The sequence below is a fragment of the Lutzomyia longipalpis genome, chromosome 3 (genome assembly GCF_024334085.1).
Source record: "Lutzomyia longipalpis isolate SR_M1_2022 chromosome 3, ASM2433408v1".
NCBI lineage: Eukaryota > Metazoa > Arthropoda > Insecta > Diptera > Psychodidae > Lutzomyia > Lutzomyia longipalpis.
Window position 1 is genome coordinate 15606886 of NC_074709.1, and position 22249 is coordinate 15629134.

The 22249-nt window shown below is 33.1% G+C and overlaps 2 protein-coding genes across 13 annotated transcripts; one reads left to right on the plus strand and one right to left on the minus strand.

The window, feature by feature from the left end:
• The first annotated feature begins 594 nt into the window (after nucleotides 1–594).
• On the plus strand, nucleotides 595–5366 carry LOC129793349 (85/88 kDa calcium-independent phospholipase A2). Of its 2 annotated transcripts, XM_055833276.1 has the most exons (7): nucleotides 658–785; nucleotides 907–1164; nucleotides 1278–1570; nucleotides 1903–2073; nucleotides 2135–3701; nucleotides 3799–4228; nucleotides 4284–5366. In XM_055833276.1, exons 2-7 carry the CDS (start codon nucleotides 1125–1127, stop codon nucleotides 4420–4422), a joined length of 2640 nt encoding a protein of 879 aa, XP_055689251.1. In that variant the 5' UTR covers nucleotides 658–785; nucleotides 907–1124; the 3' UTR covers nucleotides 4423–5366. The 2 variants fall into 2 exon arrangements, with proteins under 2 accessions (XP_055689252.1, XP_055689251.1); XM_055833277.1 differs by lacking the exon at nucleotides 907–1164 and having other exon boundaries at nucleotides 595–785.
• A 1579-nt stretch (nucleotides 5367–6945) lies between these two features.
• LOC129793360 (epsin-2) lies at nucleotides 6946–20395 on the minus strand. Of its 11 annotated transcripts, none has more exons than XM_055833307.1 (9): nucleotides 19271–19673; nucleotides 16186–16264; nucleotides 15169–15257; nucleotides 14423–15084; nucleotides 13701–14350; nucleotides 13149–13369; nucleotides 12450–12548; nucleotides 8354–8551; nucleotides 7602–7864 (listed from the first exon to the last, which is right to left on the minus strand). In XM_055833307.1, coding segments are annotated over exons 2-9 (1950 nt in total). In that variant the 5' UTR covers nucleotides 16187–16264; nucleotides 19271–19673; the 3' UTR covers nucleotides 7602–7834. The 11 variants fall into 11 exon arrangements, with proteins under 11 accessions (XP_055689289.1, XP_055689292.1, XP_055689293.1 ...); XM_055833309.1 differs by having other exon boundaries at nucleotides 16186–16445; nucleotides 19271–19661; XM_055833308.1 differs by having other exon boundaries at nucleotides 16186–16445; nucleotides 16579–19661.
• Nucleotides 20396–22249: the final 1854 nt, after the last annotated feature.

A 22249-nucleotide genomic window follows, 5' to 3' on the forward strand; every position in this document is an offset into this window, starting at 1 on the left:
CCCAAAAGAAATACATAGAAGTCCATATATGCTAAAGAAGAAGCCAATTACTCCGCAAATTTTAATTCCATCTGTAAGATGATGCCTCAATGTTTTTTTCTTCCTTGCTATGGCACTCTCTCGCAAATTAAGACTCTTATCATCCTGATAGAGTATTCTATAGAGAAAATACTTTCCCAGTTCATTGCAGATAAGTGTTACGAGAACAGGAGATGTCCAAAACGCACCAACAGAATATAGATTTTCTCCGTAAGATAAATATGCCACACAGATTCCAATTCCTATGAGGCTTACAATACAAAGGAGGATCGTTAGCTCCTGATCTTGTGTGGTACTTTTTGATTTGAAATCTATTTTTTTGAAAAACATTTTCTAAAAAAAAATACATTTTTTTATAAAATAGAGAAGACTTGGAAAATACTTGCTAGACTTACAATATTTCAGATTATCTGTATTGTCAAAATATTCAATGGACATGGATATACAACTTCAAGAAGATTTTTAGGTATTTCTTTTTTTTTTGGTATCAACAAAATGAAAATAATATGATGCGTGATAAATCTTTTTTTATTGACACCACATCAGACACTAGCGGGAAACATTGCATCATCGCAAAACATGTTTCAATTGCGTTTCTTTAAAACGTGAAAAAGATAGCGAGAGATTTCCGTAAATCACAATATTTTTCGCTAAATTAATTTCTTGTGTAAAGTCTCAAAAATTGCCTCTAGATCTGGATCCTATACTTCTTTTTAATCTATTTGCAAAAGCATAAATGTTAACTGGTGAGATACAATTTAATATTTTTCAAACCATATAAATATTATCATACATGTGAGCCATTCCACATTACTTACTATAATCTGGACTATTTTATTTTCTTTGTATGCCAAAACTGTGTTCAAGAATCTTCCCTGATTTTCACGCTTCCGGAATCAATCATGTGACTTGCACATCAATAGAATCATTCTGATGCATTCAGATGCTTTTCCTATTTTCACGTAATCACTAGAAAATCTTGACCTCTGCCGAAGAATTTATCTAGAATACGTAGAGAACAGAGATCAATCAATAATATATCTATATATTGCTAGTAGCAAAATCTTATTAGAAAATCTTAAAAAATGGCTTGGCTTGGTTTTGGGGCACTTGCATCTGGTTTAGGTACGTTTGTGATTCATTATCTTCTCACAATCGTTTATACATGCATACGACACAAGAATGATCTGGTGAAAATATTATTTCATTGAAAAATATCGTTTAAAATTTTCTTGCAGTTCTGCAGCGACTTCTAGGAGGTGATACTCCTCCGAATAAAGTGCAGGAGATTAAGACGGATGCCCTACAGAATCTTCAAGTACTTCACAGAGATGATTCAATGGTGCTTTATGCTCCACTCCCGGGACAAATAGATAAGAAAACAACTTATGAAATAGTACTCAATCGACCCTACAGTGAGGGCACAAGTACTTCCTTCAGTCTCTATCGTGCCCAGACGCAAAATGAAGCAGAAGAAAAATTCAACGCTTTTGTGCATCGATTGCCAGTATTTGTCCAGATTATTAAAGAAGTAATGATAATTTTTATTATTCTTTGGTATAGTAATCATAATAATCATTATAAGTTAGCTGATCATGACCTTAAGATCCTAAGAATAATACAATTTGAAGTGTTTGCGTATGACATTCAAACTCCTTCAAGTTTGAATAAGTTGACATTCAAATTGATTAAGTAAGAAGGGAAAAATATTTTAGTATTTCTATTCTGTTTAAAAAAAAACATATCAGTGTCATGAATAGTAAATAGGATTGTGAGAAATGTTTGGTAAAAAAATGGGTCTAGTAGTTTGTGTAGAGCCGTAATGTTAACTCATTAGTTTATTTTTTTTTTATTCAATTTCAGTGGTACAATGTCAATGGTCTTCAAAAGATATGTGATGCACTTATTGAAAATCCATCGTGGTCTTTGGCTCATCTCGTCGCTTATTTCAATCTCACAGAATACGTACTTCATGAGAAGATTTTCGAATTTATCGACTATCCAGACCACAAGAACTATATGTCACCTCTCCAAGTAAGTTTAATGATACCTACATAATTCAATTTCATTTGTTGTTTAATTATTTTTTTTCTAGCTTGCTGTAATGGCCGGAAATACAGAGATGGTAAAGACGTTGCTACCTCTTTGCAAGATTGATCATTTAGATAACAATAGTAGCTCAGTATATCATTATGCAGCCAGTACAACAAAGGAAATTATTAATATCCTTGCTGCCAAGGACACTGTGAATATGAACCATTGCAATACAGATGGCTATACACCACTGCATCTGGCATGCTTAGCAGATAAGCCGGAGTGCGTAAAAGCACTTCTTCTAGCAGGAGCGGATGTGAATATATCCGCCCGCAATATTAGTACTGTTTATAGCAAAAAAACGGAGCACGCAAGTTCGGTGGCGGACTTGATGCAAACTAATCCCAATAAACTTGTAACGCAAGACATGAAGCACGGAGGTACACCACTGCACTGGAGCTCTTCGCGTGAGATCATTGAGGCTCTTATTGAACGTGGGACAGACGTGAATGCTCTTAATTTTGATGGTAGAACCGCATTGCATATCATGGTAGGGCGAAATCGCTTAGATTGTTGCGTAGCTCTTCTGTCTCACGAAGCCGAAATTGATCTTAAAGATAAAGATGGAAAAACACCACTCCATATTGCCGTCGAAAAAAAATTGGTACCCATTGTGCAATGTCTTGTAGTATTTGGGTGTGACATAAACATGAAAAACAAGGATGGAAAGACTCCGCGTCACATGGTGGGGAAAGATGCTTCTGGATCTAATGATGATATGATTCTATATATTTTACATTCTGTCGGGGCTAAGAGGTGTCCCCCATCGAGCACAAAATGCCCTCCGGGATGCAATGCCACAGGTACATACAATGGGATTCCTCCGGCAACACCTGAGTCCCCAGAGTCGCGAGAACACATACAACAAATGTTAGCCACAACAGTGCGTGGAAATCGACCTAGTCTAAGTAAATGCAGAGATTTACTGGAAAAGCAACGTCAAGTTGTGGACACAACTCCCGTTCAACGTGGTCAGAGTGTTATGGACGCTTTGTTGGGAATGTTTACACCAAAAGTAGCCAAAACTGAACCTTCAATTGTTCACTCTGATTCTCCACTCTTGGATTTGGATTCGTCTTCGTCTTCTTCCAATTTTGCAGATACAGAACCAAAAGAGTCAAAAAAGACTTCTGATGATGAACCTGAGAAACGTGGACGTCTTCTTTGCCTCGATGGTGGTGGAATCCGGGGTCTAGTACTTGTACAGATGCTTTTGGAAATGGAAAAACTTTCACAAACACCTATAAGTCATATGTTTGATTGGATGGCGGGGACCAGTACTGGAGGAATTCTTGCCCTTGGTTTGGCGACTGGAAAGACAATGAGACAGTGTATGTGTCTTTATCTACAGATGAAAGAACAAGCATTTGTAGGCTCCCGCCCATATGCCAGTGAACACCTTGAGTCAATGTTGAAAGATAACTTAGGAGAATTCACTACAATGACCGATATCGTAGCACCTAAAATCATGGTAACTGGAGTAATGGCTGACAGGAAACCAGTTGATTTACACCTTTTCCGGAATTACAAAAGTGCAAGCGATATTCTAGGTATCGTTACACCTACAAGTGAGTTTGAAAAATATTGTACTTTGATTTGTTTGAACTTTTTTTATGATGTGTGATGTTAGTATTTATATTCATATTTTATATTTTATTTTTACAGATAATAGACGAGTACCACCACCAGCTCCAGAAGATCAACTTGTGTGGCGAGCAGCTAGAGCCACAGGAGCTGCACCTTCCTATTTCAGAGCTTTCGGACGTTTCTTGGACGGCGGTTTAATTGCCAACAATCCAACATTGGATGCCATGACGGAAATACATGAATACAATATGGCTCTCCGAAGCGTGGGACGTGAAAAAGAAGCTATTCCCGTGTCAGTTGTGGTATCTTTGGGCACTGGAATGATTCCTGTGACTGAACTTAAGGAGATAGATGTTTTTCGCCCAGATAGCATTTGGGACACAGCTAAGTTAGCATACGGAATTTCAGCCATAGGCAATTTGCTCGTAGATCAAGCGACTGCATCTGACGGTAGAGTTGTGGACAGAGCTAGGGCATGGTGCAGCATGATTGAAGTTCCCTACTTCAGGTAAAACATTAAAAGAAATATTAAAAAATACTTTAGGAATAATTTTTTTTTACAGATTCAATCCACAACTGTCTGAAGATATCCCGATGGATGAGAAAAACGATCAGAAGCTAATCAATATGATGTGGGAGGCGAAAGCATATGTTTATGCTAATAGAAATAAGGTCATTGAAATGATAAATTTGTTAAAATAACGGTTAAGATAATCCCATCGTTACACAACAATTATTTTACATTAAAAGAATACCTTTTGTGAAATTCATAAAATAATTTCCTATATTATTCTATTGAGAAGTCTACATTTTAGTCCACAATGACTGAAGTGAGACTACAAAAATTATATAGGTAAAGATTACATGTTCTACCATGAAAAATAATTGTATGAGAAAAGATATGTGAAAACCAAACTTGATGTAACGACTGGGATGATAATTTTAAGCGTTTTAATTATACCATACACACAATTTTAGGAAACTTAAAAGGGTTAATGAATAGTTTTTTTTATTGCTCTCTGCCGTTTCTGTCTCAGATGAAGATAAACTGGGTAGTGAGGAGAGATTTAGTAGAATTTATATGAAATAAAAACTGGTTAAAAACCTAATATGTATTTCACATTACCTATTAGGTGACTCGAAATTATCTTATGACATTGAAAGGATAATATTATTAAGGGATCCTATCAAATGGTCATCCAAATTTAAATGTTTTTTTTTTTTGGTTTTTTTTAATGAATGTTTTGTGTATATGCGTTGTTTAAATATGAATATTTAAATTAAAAGTATCTTTCCATTTTCTGATTTTTGATTACTCTTGTCGAATTTCAATCAAGATTCCTGTTGCACACTAAGAGAACACAAAAAATGTGACAAAGAATCGGATATTTTTTCTAAAGACATTTTTTTCATTTCAATTATATTTTTTAAATATACTTAATATTATGATTACGATTTATATCGGGACCTCATTCAGGTTACATAAATTTAAATAAAAATTTAATGACTTTTTGTCTGATAAGTTGTCGTTTATGTCCAAGGGAGCTATGTATAAGCATAAAGGTATAAAATGATACTAATAGTAACAGTATGTTCTAATTGATTCCAAAAAAAATAGCAATGTGTTAATAAACAAATTCAGTGTAGCTATATGGTTTTTGTTTATCTTCCAGGGTGGTTATATAATTGGACAGATGAGATTTGATATTGGACAAAAAGTACATTAGGTAAACTTTACAAAAAAAAAAACAATTAATATTTTTTTTTGAATTCTACATTTTATTTTTTATGAAAACTTTTTTAACAAAAAGAAAAGGAAGTGATTGAGGAGATTTATTGAAGATATTATACGGCGAATATCTAGTCATCGTTGACACATGTGAGCATGAAAAAAAAAGAGAAAGCTGAAATAGTTATTCTTTTAAAAAGAATAACTTTTAAAAAGAACAATAAAGAGACCACCAATTTCTTGTATTTTCCATTGCGATATCTCTAAATAATTGGAAATATTACAGTATAAACATATAAGTTACAACAGACCAACAAATTGCATTCCTTTTCTTAGTCTTTATTAACGCACATGCGATTTTGGCTAATGGGCATGGGTAACTTATTATTCTATAAGTTGGAGACCGTCAGACTTTAAATGTACCTACTTGTCGAGAAAGTATAGTGTTTGTTTTAAACAATTTCGGACAATTTCGGGCTATACCCGAGGAAGGAGTTTTACCTCTCCGATAGTATTTATTAAAAGCGAGGTATTTCCAAAGGTCAAATCCCGTGTTTTACTTCCCCAACATGAAATAGTTACAGAGGTTGCAAAATATTAGAATAATAGTTTGAATAGCATTTTCAGGTATGTCAAATAAGCATAGTAAAGTGTCTATATTATGGTCTCATGGATTATACAAAAATGTTAACTATATAATGTTACTTCTCTGTGGCAGATTTTCAATGGTTAAAGGAAAAGTAAAAAAAAGGATTAATGTGTGTAAGGCCACATAGAGGTTTTGAAAAAAATGTACATTTTAGTAAATCATACAGGTTAATATAAGAATATGCGTGGATGATGTATAATATAAAGTTACATAATGTAGGTGCAAAGTTTTAGTTCTCGAAAACGTTAATGATAACAGAGGCGAAAAAGGAGCTCTTAACTATAAAACTGAGCAAAATTTACCAAAAAAATGTTTTTGTTTTAATGAAAATTTGAATAAAATTCAATAAGATCCATTTTCTACGAGGAATTTGAAAAATTTAAATCACATTATACTATTTGATCACAATAAATCTGAATAAAAAATAAAATTTTATATATCTTTTTAGAATGGTAATTTAATTGTTTATCCAAACGTGTCATAAATAGGTTAGGTATACGATATCCTTATAAGGACTTTGTTTTTAGAATGATAAATAAACTTTAAAAAAAATAACACCTTCCAATTATTTTGAATTTCGTATCTCTCAATTCCCCTTCATTTTTTAAACTGAAAAAAATCAAACAACTTTTTTTTTATGTATTACAATAATCATTTATATTCACTTTATTTAGCAATCAGCAGTAAAATCATTAACTATAATCTTTTGTTTTGTAAAATTAAAGAATAAAATTATTATATAGATTAGTTTGAATTGTTTTTCATCGTAACATTATTCTTTTCCTTTTATAATATACTCCGTTAACACCTATTATATAAAGAAATTAAAAAAAAAATTCATAAAGTGTTAATTTAAAAATATTACATTTGCATGTAAACAGAAAAATACAAAATAACCTTTTTTTACTAGTGAAATATATCTCTTAAAATCACTGTGAATTTAATTTTTTGACTTTGAATTAACCACTCAAATATTTTTTCCATATTATTATTATCCAAAAATTTATCAAAGTCAATAATTTTACTTTTTGTTGCTTTTTTTTCAAATGTATAAAAATCTACTACATATAATTATTTCTTCTTTTTAAGATTTTCTGTATATTTTTGTCCAATCAATAATTTGTAATTCCGTTTTATATCAGGCATATTTTGTGTTTCTTACTGCTTAAAAATTCTATTTTTTCAATTAAATTATCTTTTTTTTTTTTTAAATAGGTAAGCAAAAACACGTAAAATTTCTTTTATTAAATTTTGCATCTTGAAAAGGGAATATGATTTTCTTTATATTATATCTTTAAAATAGACAAATAATTGAATAGCAGCACGTGATTTGAAAATTTCTCAGCAATAATCCAAACTTCTTTTTTTGTTTTTAAAACTGGTTGTGAAATTTTAAATGCAAAATCGATTAATATTTGCAGATAATCTGTATTTTGCATTCGTCCTACATTTTATGACAGGAAAGGATTCGAGGATGAATGTGCTGTTTCTGTTTTCTTCTGATTTTGTATCCATGGCATGTTGTCCTAGAAAAAATAAACATATATAAAATTGTATTAGGAAAGTATTGCTTCTTATTATTTAAAAAAAGATATATTCAGGTAAATTAAGAAATCATTTGAGGTTTTATTTCTATAAAATAGAAATAACTTATTTTTTTAGTGATGCGTATGTGATAAGTGTTTCATGCAAAAATCATCAAATTTTTTAATTTACCAATAATAATTTATTTCAGTTTATTTTAGTGTCCAAGCTCCCACTGTTTGCTAATTTTTTTTAATTTATCCGCAGATAGACGCAGCACAAACAGAGAAAAAATGTTGTTAGAGTTACATAATAACACATTGTATATATTGCATGGTAAATTATATATTAATCATACATATAGGAGTTTAGTTTAGAGTTTACAACGCACTGACTCCTTTATAAATAGAAATAATATTCAATTTTTTTTTAAATACTTTTATCTTTTTACGAAATATGTTTAATTACTGTTTAATCTGAATATGATTATAAAAGCTCTGTAAAAAAAATGGATTGTAAATTCTTAATAAAACTCCTGGATTGTATCTACAGTATTAGAAATTTCAACGTGCAAATATTACTTTCTATATTTTCAAATTTAGGCAACTTATACCTATATAAAAACACAATAATTCATTAAAAAAACTCACAATATCATTTAAATAAAAAAAAATATAAATAAAATAAATAAAAAAATGAAAAAAAAATTCTACGAAACAAATTGTACTCACAGAAAAATAATTTTCGATATTATTAAACTTTTTGCATCTACTAAAGTAGAAATTGTCTTGATCGCTATCTCCATTCTCTTTATCATCATGAAATTTTTCATAGAAATTATTGCAATTGTTGTTAACCGGTGTTATATCTGGCTGAATTATCGGTTGCAAAAATTCGCCATCGTAGAACGGATTGCCAAATGATTTGATCTTATTTTATTTCGCAAATAATCATTGCATGCATTTATTAGATGAAGATAAAAAGAAAGTATAGAGATGAGAAAAAAGAATTAAATATAATCGAAATGTATCAAAATATGATTTAAAATAAACTGATGTTTACATAAACAGCTGTATATTGGGTATATTGCATAAAAATAATAACTTTTACATATAAAACAGATTCTGAAAGATATCTATATAGGTACCTACAATTGGCGGACTAATAAGTATAACATTATATGGTAAAAGTATTTTATATCTTTCCCTAAAAGGAACTCTTTAAGGTGTTCACGATATTAGGTGTTTTCCACCTAAAAATCTTAATAATTTGTCGGGGTACTATATACAGTACTTCTACTGACTTCCCCCCCACTAATATTGGCTTTCCTATTATTGATTTAAATGAACTTTGCTCACATGTGATAGGGGGCTAGGGTTGACTAAGAGGATATATCTTAAATCTTTCATTTGATTTTTTTTTGGTAAAAATAAACTCTAATCGTTTCAAAACAAGAAAACTACTATTCATGACAAAATGAACACATAGAAAAAGTGAAATAAAAAAAATGTTTGCAAAAATTCTCTAACACGAAAACTGATAAATTTATTATTTAATATTCCACATACGTGAATAACTTCCAAATCTCATAGTACAGTCATGACATGACACGACTGTATGTATATTACAAGATTACATGGGCCGCTTTTACATTACGCTTTTAAAGAACGTTATTCACGAGGCATAGTGTAAGTCCCCCGAATGTAACCAAAATTGGTTTTTAAATTATTGTAGGGGATCATTAAAGGTTCAAAATAAGCGTAGTCATTTCCCGGAAAAGCGCTGGGAAACCTACGAATTTTCCGATTTTCTGTTTAACCTATATAGATTTATTTCTCAATTTCTAGCAATTGTAGAATATTGCGATTGGTGTCAAATGAAAGCTATATCAATGCTTAATATTATATATTAAAACCATTTTCCAAAATGCACTAGAAGGTGAAAATTCGGAAAGATTTTCCGATCACGCATTTTTCTTTCGCCTCCCATTCCCACAATATTGCATGGGACCACCTGGAACATCGCTTATTTTGTAGCTTTTTTAATCCTCTTTCATTTGGTATAGCAATTGCAGGGGAAATCCACTGGGAAAACTCGCTACAGAATGATTTTCCAAAGTTAAGCACATTTTCGCGTTGGAAGAAAAGAGATAAACGATTTCTCCTCTTTGATGTTTCTAGAATGTTCCCCTAGAAAAAAATTGTCCATCTCTTTTTCTCCAATGCGAAAACGTACTTAACTTTGGAAAATTATTCTGTAGCGTGTTTTCCCAGTGGATTTCCCCTGCAAGTGCTATACCAAATGAAAGAGGATTAAAAAAGCTACAAAATAAGGGATGATCCAGGTGGTCCCATGCAATATTGTGGGAATGGGAGGCGAATAAAAAATGCGTGATCGGAAAATCTTTCCGATTTGGTTACATTCGGGGGACTTACACTATGCCTCGTGAATAACGTTCTTTATTGTTGATGTGAATTAAATAAAATTTATCCTCCAAAGCTACTGAGGATGACACGCAGGGTGTCGAAAGCTCTGGCAATTCAAATATTTTAATTGCTGAATAAAAATTATTCGACGCTCACCGGAAGGAGAATTACAAAAATTCCCCATTTTTCTTAATTTACATCACTGTTAAAAATACTCTAGCTAAAATATATGAAAAAACGCTGAAGTACTTCAGCCAAAAGCTTCCACCAAAGTACTCCAGTCAAAATATAATTGACTGGAGTGCTTCAGTGGACTACTTCTTTGACCAAAGTACTTCAGCGGACTATTTCTTACACCAAAGTACTTCAGCGGACCATTTCTTTGACCAAAGTACTTCAGTGGACTATTTCTTTCACCAAAGTACTTCAGCGGACCATTTCTTTCACCAAAGTACTTCAGCGGACTATTTCGTTCACCAAAGTACTTCAGCGGACCATTTCTTTCACCAGAGTACTTCAGCGGACCATTTCTTTCACCAAAGTACTTCAGCGGACTATTTCTTTCACCAAAGTACTTCAGTAAGGGATTTGTTTCACCAAAGTAATCCAGTCTAAGATTTTTTCCACCAAATTACTTCAGTGGAAGATTTCTTTCGCCAAAGTAATTCAGCGAGATTTTTTCAATCAAAGTAAATACTTCGGTGGAACTTTTCTTCCACCACAAAACTTATGTACAAGATTTATTTCACCAAAGTTACTTCAGTGTAAGAGTTCTTCAACCAGATTACTTCAGTCAAAGAGTTCTTCCACCAGAGTACTTCAGTGAAAGTTTCCTTTCACCAAAACACTCCAGCGACATAGTTCAAAGGGCTAAAGTAATCAGCTAAAAGAGCTAGAGTACTCCAGCGACATAGCTCAAAGGGGTAAAGGAATCAGCTAATAGAACTAGAGTACTCCAGCGACATAGCTCAAAAGGCTAAAGTAATCAGCTAAAGGAGCTAGAGTACTTCAGCGACATAGCTCAAAGAGCTGAAGTAATCAACTAAAAGAGCTGGAGTACTCCAGCGACATATCTCAAAGAGCTGAAGTAATCAGCTAAAAGAGCTGGAGTACTTTAGCGACTTACCTCAAAGAACTGAAGTAATCAGCTAAAAGAGCTGGAGTACTTTAGCGACGTACCTCAAAGAGCTGAAGTAATCAGCTAAAAGAGCTAGGGTACTCCAGCGACATAGCTCAAATGGCTAAAGTAATCAGCTAAAGGAGCTAGAGTACTCCCCAGCGCCATAGCTCAACGGGCTAAAGTAATCAGCTAAAAGAGCTGGAGTACTTTAGCAACGTACCTCAAAGAGCTGAAGTAATCAGCAAAATGAGCTGGAGTACTCCAGCTCTTTTAGCTGATTACTTCAGCCTTTTGAACCAAGTCGCTGGAGTACTCCAGCTCTTTTGGCTGATTACTTCAGCCTTTAGAACCATATCGCTGAAGTACTCTAGTTCTTTTGGCTTATTACTTCAGCCTTTAGAACCATATCGCTGAAGTACTCTAGTTCTTTTGGCTTATTACTTCAGCCTTTAGAACCATATCGCTGAAGTACTCCAGCTTTTTTGGCTGATTACTTCAGCCTTTTGAACCATGCCGCTGGAGTACTCCAGCTCTTTTGGCTGATTACTTCAGCCTTTTGAACCATGCCGCTGGAGTACTCCAGCTCTTTTGGCTGATTACTTAAGCCTTTTGAACCATACCGCTGAAGTACTCTAGCTCTTTTGGCTGATTACTTCAGCCTTTAGAACCATTTCGCTGAAGTACTCCAGCTCTTTTGGCTGATTACTTCAGCCTTTTGAACCATGCCGCTGGAGTACTCCAGCTCTTTTGGCTGATTACTTCAGCCTTTTGAACCATCTAGCTGAAGTACTCCAGCACTTTTGGCTGATTACTTCAGCCTTTTGAACCATATCGCTGGAGTACTCCAGCTCTTTTGGCTGATTACTTCAGCCTTTTGAAGCATATCGCTGAAGTACTCCAGCACTTTTGGCTGATTGCTTCAGCCTTTTGAACCATATCGCTGAAGTACTCTAGCTCTTTCGGCTGATTACTTCAGCCTTTTGAAGCATATCGCTGAAGTCTCCAGCTCTTTTGGCTAATTACTTCAGCCAAATGAGGCTATTTTGACTGAAGTACTTCAGCGGGCTATTTATTCCACCAGAGTATTTTTAAGAGTGATATAGCATTAGGTACCAGTTGTTATATTTTCTCCATGATATAAAAAAAAAATTTATAGATGTGGAATATCATATAATAAATATTTAAAAATATATTTGATTCAACATATTATCTACGCTTTATTAGAACATTTTGAAACCGTGATTTGGGGAATAGATAGTGTAGAAAGAAACTGAAACTCACTTGCTGTGAATTGTTAGTGGAGTTGTTAACAGGCGTCCATGGATCTTGACTTATTGAAATTGGAAACGGAGTCTGTTTTAACTGATTTATGGACGGAACCTGTTTAATATACACGTTGGCACAGGGTTAGTTAAATTGAATTTATAAATTGTCACGTGTTTGGTAAGTAAACTAATAGTATACATTAGAAAAAAAGTAAGAATATTGCGGTAATAATTAAATATCATGTCGATTTTGCAGTATTTTGCGTAAAAATACGTTTATTCACTACACCACTTGTGTTTAACTTGATCATATTTAATTTAGGAGTTCTTTTTTTCCTTTATCTACAAAATATTCACTTATATTCGAACATAAGAGTCCATTTCCATGGATATTAATACATTTAATTGAATTGAATGATATATTTTGAAAAGTAGATAGTGAAAAATTATTATATTTACTTATATATCTAAAATATGAAAATGAGTAAAGAAAGGAATGAGTCTCATTCGCAATTAACGATATATCTTTGAAAAATGTAAGTTCATTAGTAACTTACAAGTTTGCAAAAGTTATATTTTTTTAGAGAGAACTCTTCCATAATAGAATTTCCATATCCACAAAAGTTCCTTTGAATTTTGCGTGGTTTATTCTCATTTACTCCGTAAAAATCAATATTAATAGGAGTTTCGTATTAAAATGGTATTTGACACTTACGGATTGATTTTGCTGGAAAGCATTTTTCGGCTGTGTCCCAGTTACATCGCTGAATGGGTTGTAAGGGTTGTTATGACTCATTGCTGTATTAGGGACTGGGAGTTTGATTAAGTTGTCCAAATTCACTAGTGAAGAGTTCTCTCCTAAGAACGACTGCGGGGTCTTTTGTGGAGGTTTACTATGTGATGATGACAGCGGATCCATTTCTTCCAAAATGGAGGCTATTTGGAATATAAAATGATACATAAACAATTTATTCGATTTTTTAAGACTCCTGATTATTTTTTCTTTATATTGTTATCATCTATGAATCGGGAATAACCCCCTGGGGTAGGCAGACGATAGTGCCGCGATCTTGGGAAATTTTTGTGTTTTTCTAGTCACAATTTTCTTTTTTCTACGACGCTGCCGACGAGTATTATAAACTTAATTTGCCCAATCCTATGAATACTTTTCTACATCATAAAAATATGATTTCTTTTGGATACAGGGTTCATTTTAAGAATCAAATACTAATTTGAATATGTGCTAATTTAGCTGTTTAAGACTTACAGTTATTGTTGTTAGTTCCGTTGGTCTTCGTGCGATTTGTAATAACATCGAATTCATCGAGATCCGATGATGGGGACATGATAGCGCCCACGGGGGATGGACGAGCACCCATTGGAGGTACCTTATTGTGACCTGGTGACCACGGATCGACACTTGCAGCTTGGTCACTGTTAGAATTTGAGGAGTCTTTGTACGTTTGCCATGGATCACTAGATGTTCCTTTTTCTTGCTCTGTTTTCCAAGGATCATTCGGGGAACTCTTCTTCGCACTCCATGGATCACCGCTAACATTACCATTTGATGCTAGCTGCTGCGGTGTGTTGAGCCAACCCTCATTGGATGATCCTGAGGCAATAGACGGTGATTCATTGCGGGACAGCCATCCATCAGGTTTAGGCGGCAGCGAGGCAGCAGCACCCTTAGATACTGGACACCATGGGTCAACCGGTGGTGAGGATGTTCTTGACCAAGGATCCCCCGGCAAGGCCGCTGAAGGACGACTGTTTGGTGGCTGAGGCATTGCCCAAGGATCAACGGCACCTGGGGGACTAGAAATACTTGTAGCTCCCAAGGAGATATCAAGCAAATCTAAAAGGTGATTCTGTTGTTGTTTCGATTGCGTAGCTCCTACTTGTGGATCCTTCTGCGTTCTACAAAGAGTATCAATACATTTTCATTTTCAAATCAAGATCCTTTAGTATACTTCTAATTCCTCAACTTACTTGAAATCTTGCTCACTCTGACTCAGTGCCAGCTGAAGTCGAACATCGTCACTCCGGCGCTTAGCCTCTTCTTGTTCAGCTTCTTCGCGAGACATGGCCATTGCCAATTGGAGTTGCAGCTCCTCCTCACCCACAGTCTGGGGTCGCACAAATTCCATATCATTAACATTCATTGGTCGTGAATCTGTATCATGCCATCCACTGGATTCACGATGTGTCGGCCCATCGATTGACCCATCACTTCCAAAGCCACTAGCGTGTTGGGCAAATCTCTCCTTGGCCTTAAGGGCTTTTGCACGTTCATTCTTCAGGCGTTCATCATCTTTTAGTAGTGTTACAAGTAGTTTCGCCTTTTCTCGCACATGTAACCCTTGGTCTTTTCCCTCTTCTAAATACTGGAATTCCCGCAATGTCTGAATAGCGAAAACATTTTCTTTACATTGCTGCGCCACTTTCTCCGTTCCCGTTTTGATTAAATACTCAAGTAATATTAAAGCTTTGTACACATGACGCCAATTCTTGCCATGATCATTAAGACGTTTCCATATCATTGCCATAATCTCAGAATATGCCACCACATTGTATGTTAGATCGGCAATTTCTGCCATGAGTGTCGCCGATGGACCCCATGGGTCATTTGAAGTGGCTTCTCGCACTTTTACCTGAAAAAATGTTTTTTTCGAAATTATTGTTGGTATATTTTTATCAAAGAAGTCTCAATTGATTCCTTATTTGTTATTACTTACCTGAGCATCGGAATAATTGTGCGCTAAATTTTTGATATTTCTCCTGATCCCCGCCACGTTTACTTGCATATCGTCCTTCTGCTTCTTCACTGATAAAAAATAGAAAAATACGTCTATCAGCTTTATCATACGATTATTTTTCAAAAAAGTAGTTGTAATTTTTTAAATAATAAAGACACTGAATGAAAAATGTTGGATAAAAAGGAATATAGTGGAAACTATATTGACTATGCGCCGACACTTAATAGATGTGATATTCCACAACGCAATAATATACAATTTTGTGCGTTATGTTAGATTTATTAATGAAGAGTTGAGATATTAGCCAATTTTTGTGATGGATATTAATATGGCTACAAGTACACTTATATTAGATATATAAATGAAACGTTAACCTTATTTTACTGAGAAAAATTACTTCTCCTTATTCTAAATGAAAAAAAAATCAAGAAATAATTTATCTCGCTTGTAAACATATGGGAGCTAACACCTATAAAACTGGTCTAGGTTATCTCGACCAACCTATATACCAGAACAACAACCAAAATAAATTGCAATTTTATTAATTAGAGAAGAAAGATGTTTATACAGGGAGGAACAGCCAAGTATTTTCATAGGACAAGTTTAATTCATTATGTCTGAGCTTTAATAATATTTGTAAATATATACTGTTGAGATATTGAAAAAAAATCAAAAAGTTTGGCTACAGTATTCAACCCTGCATCAATAAAAACTTTATAGTTTATGGCTTTTAACATAGAAAATCTATTTATTTTATTAATAAAAAACTAAAAATAGGCGTCAATAAATGAGATATTTTAATAAATGAGACTTAAGGCTACAAAAGATGGACGAAAAATATCTCGTGCGGTGCGGCGAGGTTTTCGGTCAATCAGAAGCGACGAAATTTCTCGTCTATCTGTTGTAGCCTTTACAAAAAATGTAGAAACGAAAAAATGATTCATTGTATTAAGTCAAACTATTAAAAAACAAATAGATATTTTTGGATGAACTTACTTTTTATGTTTTCTTGAGAGTTTTTTATTTGTGTTTCTTTTTAACAAATACAACACTTTTAGAATTGTCCAAAAGCAAGCTACGGATACATGAAATGAATAAATCACATACTTATTTTCTTTAATTAATAGTATGAGTAATTTATATAGTCAATTAAACATTTTCAAAATTTCAATATTGATTCATTTAGCTTTCATTTATATTAAATACTTAAAAAAAACGCTTTTGATTTTTTTATGAAGCAGAAGAGGCCACATTCACTAAAATTATAAAGAAAAGATTTAAATACTTTTTTTCTTGCCAAAAAACCAAGTCATTCAGACAAGCTAAAATTTGTTTTTTTTTTAATAATTAAAAATTATAAAACGAAAAAATATGCACATATCATCATACTTATTGAAATGAACAAAAATACATTGTAGAGTTTCTAAACTAAAATTTTCAAATTTTAATATTAATCGCAACGAATCTATGAAGAACATAATATTTATATAATATATATTTGGTTCAATGGTCATTTTATTTGTGTTGGCGGAGGATCAGGAACAAGACCTTTTTTAATTTTTCTCAATTTTATTTTGCATGTGAAGTTTCGAGGGCACTTTATTTCTTCCTCAAACATTAAAAAATTTGAGAAGAAACAGGTAGTTTTTTAATTTAGGACCAATACACTCTTCTTTATTGCTATTCAGACAATAATTGACTTTATTGACTGATGTCAATGTAAAATAAAATTATGAGAAACTAAAAAAAGGACGCGGCCTGTCATCCTCTGATAATTTATAAAATAATTATATTTGTATTAGTCTTATTTGTACACCCTCAAATTCCGAAGTATTTTTATGGACTGAGAATGTTGAAAAAAAAATGTTTTTTAGTGTGCCTGCACTTGAAATTTTACCTTAGAGAAAGGTCGCAATTCACACCAAAGTCACAGTGAAATCGTAGAAAAGCTCTTTTTACACACAGAAAATTGTAATCCCCACAATTCAATTTTTACGTAATATAATTTTTCCGCTGGGTTTAATTTTCTTATTTTAGTTATTACCTCTTCTGTAAGATTACAATACTTGCTAAATATATGTACGTACGTATAAGTCATGTATGTATACTAACTGTGTAAAGTAAAAAAATTGAAAAAAACTATATTTTTAAAAAGATTTTCTTGTAAATTTCATTCTCGACTTAGGTATCAAAGTAAAAAGTCATGCAAGAAAATGCAAGAAAAATAATCATTCTATATGAACATTTCTCCAATTCTCACTTTTAAAACTTTCAGGGTTAAATAGCAATTTCCTAAAAAAAATAGGCAAGAGTGTCCTCTCACTATCTATTTTGCTATTAAGAAAGCTTCGACACCACTTGATTCAATTAGTTAATTAGTAAGCAGGTACCTATATTGTGAATATCGTTAATAATATTCTATTACAGGTGTTTAGAATATTTTAATGACTATTGTTGAAGCTCGATATCTCTTATGTCTTTTCAAAATTTTAAGTTTTTCAAAGGCTACCTAAATCAGAATTCTAATAATTTATTAAAGAAAAAAAATCACCTTTTTAGAGCTCAAAGTAATATTGTTGGACAATAAGGCTATGTAATTTATTTATGGAGAACAAAGAAAGCAAACAAATGCGAAGCAGTTATTTTCTTATCCATCTACTGATAGCTCTCGAATTTGCGTAGGTTGAGAGATAAAGACGCCATATGATAAGAATGCTTCAAGGTATGTTGCACATACATGTTTAACTAAAATATGCATAAAAAGTGGCTTTGTTGACTCAATGATTTAGCGGTTCAATATAATAATGATTTAGTTCTTTTACAGTATTTACAAAAATCCGTGTAATATGCACAATATTCACATTTTTATTTTAGATTGAACACTCAAGAATGATAAGATTTGTTGATGATTTAGTTACTGATTCACGTATTGCTAAAAGAAATATTACAATTCACTGTTTGGTAACAAGAAAGCAAAAACCATAGCTAAAGCTTTATAAATTTGTTCTGTGGGAACTCGTAGAGCACATAGAGTATCTATTTAGGTAAGATTTCTAGCTTAAGAAAATATGAAAATATAAAAGTTTCATTAGACAGCATAAAAAAATAATCGCGAAAGGATTAACAGTGACTCACGCGGGAATGTTGTGCTTCCTCACATTTCTTCAAATCAATTGATAATTTTGGTGATCTATGTACCTACAATATGTTGAAAATTTTAGGTGTGTCATCATTCACATTTCACAATTAATTTTTTGAGCAGTAAATGGTCCTCTAGAAGTCCTGAAGAAGTCAAGCCGTTCTGTGTAAAACTTGGGAAAAATGTGGTTTTATTGTAATCACATTTGGAATGTGATCTTTACCGAGGGGGCTACTGGTAAATTTATTTACATTATTTATAAAATTCCAGTTAAGGGAGTCGGTAAATTCAAATATTTCGTCTTCATTTTTTTTTTCTTTATTATCTATAAATTCAATTAGTCATTTAGTAATTTAATGTTGAAATATCGATTAATTTAATTACTAACATAACATACTCTCATATGGGCTAATAACCCGTACCCTTCCTGATTCCTTTTGTCCGAATAAAGTTGCTGTTTTGTAAATTAAGACTTTGTTTTTCATTCTTTGTTACGTAGCCACGTCTGTGTTGTCATAAAAAAGATCCCATCATCGTAAAATATTGTATCACATGACTGCTATACTACAGCTTCTCATCTTCCTTTCCTTTGTTTTCAGCACAATAGTGACCAATAAATACTTTTCTTAAAAATCGTATGGTACATGTGAGTCAATATTTTAATTAAGTTAAAAGAAAAAAAATTAGGAGGTCACCTGAGTGAGGACTTTCTTGTATTTTTTTCATTCATAGAAAACACAAATTATTAGTTCATTGTCGTCCTTGGACGGATTTCACTATGACTTTGTTGTCATTGCTCATTAATGAAACTAATATTATTGAATAAAAAAAGCAGAAATTCTAAAACACTGAAATCAAAACTTGTCTGTAAAAATGTCGGCTTATCAATAAGAAATCTCTTGGTTTTATTGTACAGAGGAAAAAGTAAGACTTCCAACTCACCAAAAAACTACGTTCTCACAATTTTCGTATATGGATAGATATATAAATATGTACTTCAATATGTGATATTCGGAATGCCTACGAATTTATAATAAATGCAGTTTTTTCGATGATTTTCAACACAAATTGCCTGACAATTTTTGTTCTTCTTATTCATAAAACAAGCACTTCAACTTTACAATACCACGGATTTTTTACTTTGATTAATCCGCTTTTAAAAATCGCTGGTATGGCAAAAACAATATAATAGGGACAAATTGACAATATATAGAAAATAGATTATTGTAATTTTAAAGAAGAAACACTATTTATCACGTACACGCAGGATTTGTAAAATCCATTCACGAAAATCGGTATGACGTTAAATTTTGCAAATGGCAGCCGATGATGACATTCGTCATTACATTCTTTTTTTTTAACACTTGCTTTCCATCTGTATCATTTTCGTTAATACATGTATTCCATGTTTTAATTTTCGGGAGCATTATTAAACATTAGCCACCAACAAATTACGTATGTGTGAACAATTTTTCTAAGTAGTTGTTTTGGTATCCACATGAAAAATAAGAAAGAAGAGAAAGAACAGGAAGAATTTACGGCTTTTCTGGCGAAGCGGGAAAAGATATTAAGTGTTAAACGGTAAGATTTTTAGGTCTACAAAATTCCGCCTAGCGCCAGCACATGCTGCAAAGAGGATGTTTTCGACAAAATCGTCGCTTGCATCATTATTTGTCTTATGAATCTAAACTCCATCCATACCTATGAAAAATTATTTTTTACAAAAAGGTGTCAAGATTAGTGTTTTTACTGTTTTTAGTGAAAATTAATTTACAAAAGGTGCATAAAGTATATAATGGAGTAGGAAATTCTGCGAATGCCGTTGGGGTCTAGTGAGAAATTACATATAAGCCAAATAAGCGAAAAGGTGATTAAGAGGCAGACTCATTTTGGGATTAATGTAAACACACAACTTAATACATTTTTATCATAAAAAATTTTTTACTCTGTAGGTGTTACCTTCGTTATGTCAGTTGTTTGGGGAACACGACAGCAACACTACGTAGAAAATTTTAATCTTAGCGACAGGTGTTTAATATCCAAGAATTTAGTTGAGTATCTGTCAGACTTTCAACTGAATGCCATAAGATTTCTCTGGAAGCATTACAAAGGAGGACAGGGATGTATTCTCGCCGGAGAATCAGGATTAGGAAAGATATCTGTTCTGTTGGCATTTATATCTGCTATTTATTCGGATATAGAGAACTGCAGGGAGAAAGTTCTCATCGTATGCAAAAATCCTTTGGGTATAAATCATTGGATGTACCAGATGAAAGTTTTATTTGCAAACACTGCTTTTCATGAGAATACTACGGTTATAGCACCTGGTGTATTGAACAAAGAACTGCTATCGAGCAATACATATCAATATATTGTCATAGATGCACGACATTCGATGCCACTGATGCATGATGAAATCAAGAAGCTTAATACAATTGCATGTAAAAGACGAGTTTTTATTACATCTGAAAATCCACGAGAGAATATTGAGGATCTCAGGAAGATTTTACCGTGCATTGACACAAAATGGCTTAAATTAATAATGAAAAGCGAAGATTCTCAGTTAATCATGTCTCAAACAGAAAAATTTCTCCTTGTGCTGCAAAGTACTGACTTTCAAAATGAGCTCCCTCTTCGAAAAGAAAAACTTTACCAGCAAGGCTACAATGAATGGAGTAAAATTAAAATGCAACAAGAAATGGTATGTGATATACTAAGCCAAAAAAACCTTAACGTTTGTCAAAGGACCTGTGTTGAAGATCATCTCGATGTTCGGTTTTCTGCATCCTCGCTTGATTCGAACTCAGGAACTCCAGATCTAATTTTTTCAGAAGAAGAAATGAGTAAAACCTCAGAAAAAGTTTTGCCAAATAAGGTAGCTGTATCACAAAGCACGGAAGAAGAAGATATAATACCAGCGTCTCCTCTTGCTACACAACCACCTTTCCGTCGTCGTTATACACGACGGAGGATCATAAAACAAGATTTATTAATCAACTCTAAAGAAACTGAGAAACTGACACCAAATCTCTTTGACAGTTCTGAAGAAAGTGAAACCGAAAAGGAAAAATTTTTGGGCCAGAAACGTATTCTCAACACGAGTCCTCCTTTATTCAATGACTCACAGAAAGACTTTTTGTGTTCTCAGCCTCCCTCTCAGGGTAACTTATCTGCACCACCGCCAATTGCGAGCTTGAACCTTGAGGAATCGGAAATTTTTGAAATAACGACAAATCCAACTTTTTCACACAAAATTCGGGTTTCATCGAAGAGAGAAATTTCCTCATTTTCAGCTTCTTCACAGATCCCTAAGACACCTGAGTGTGATCTAGTAGCAAGCAGTGAGACTAAATGGCGTAAGAGTTTGACAAAAATTGAGCAGGATAAATGTGAAACACCTAGAAGCAGCACAAAGTCGTCAGGATGGCTCTCAAAACATAGTCCCAAACGATATAATAATCAACGACTGACGCCTAGAAATCTCTCCATTACGTTTGAAGTGCGAAAAAAAGAAGAAAAAACTCTTAAGGGAGCTTTTGGACACCCAATTCCTACACAGGAGCCTGAAGATGGTTTTCCAAAGAAAAGACGACGCTTGAGAGATTTTTTCGGGGAACTATCAGATGATGAAAACTCCTAAAAAAAATCACTATTTCCTAATAAATTATGTATTTATGCTAGTGAATAAAAGGAAATTCTAGCCAATGAAAATGCAACTTTATATTTTTTAAGAGGTAAAACAAAACAAATTTTTGCGTAAAACATAAATGGTATATTTTTATAGTTTTGTTTATGGACATACAATTGAGTTATTATGTACCTACTTACGAAAACTAAAAATGTAGAATAATATTAAAGTAATGGGAATTAAAATACACTGCGATATTAAACTGAGACAAAACAGGTGACACATCAGTTAAG

Bases quoted from the DNA above. Each gene is read 5' to 3' on its own strand.
- LOC129793349 (XM_055833276.1), top strand. From the start codon at position 1,125: ATGGCTTGGCTTGGTTTTGGGGCACTTGCATCTGGTTTAG. The intron at 1,165-1,277 runs GTACGTTTGTGA...ATTTTCTTGCAG, and splicing joins GGCACTTGCATCTGGTTTAG to TTCTGCAGCGACTTCTAGGA. The intron at 1,571-1,902 runs GTAATGATAATT...ATTCAATTTCAG, and splicing joins TTGTCCAGATTATTAAAGAA to TGGTACAATGTCAATGGTCT.
- LOC129793360 (XM_055833307.1), bottom strand. The intron at 14,351-14,422 runs GTAAGTTGAGGA...TACTCTTTGTAG, and splicing joins CAGAGTGAGCAAGATTTCAA to AACGCAGAAGGATCCACAAG. The intron at 13,370-13,700 runs GTAAGTCTTAAA...TATTCCAAATAG, and splicing joins CGGAACTAACAACAATAACT to CCTCCATTTTGGAAGAAATG.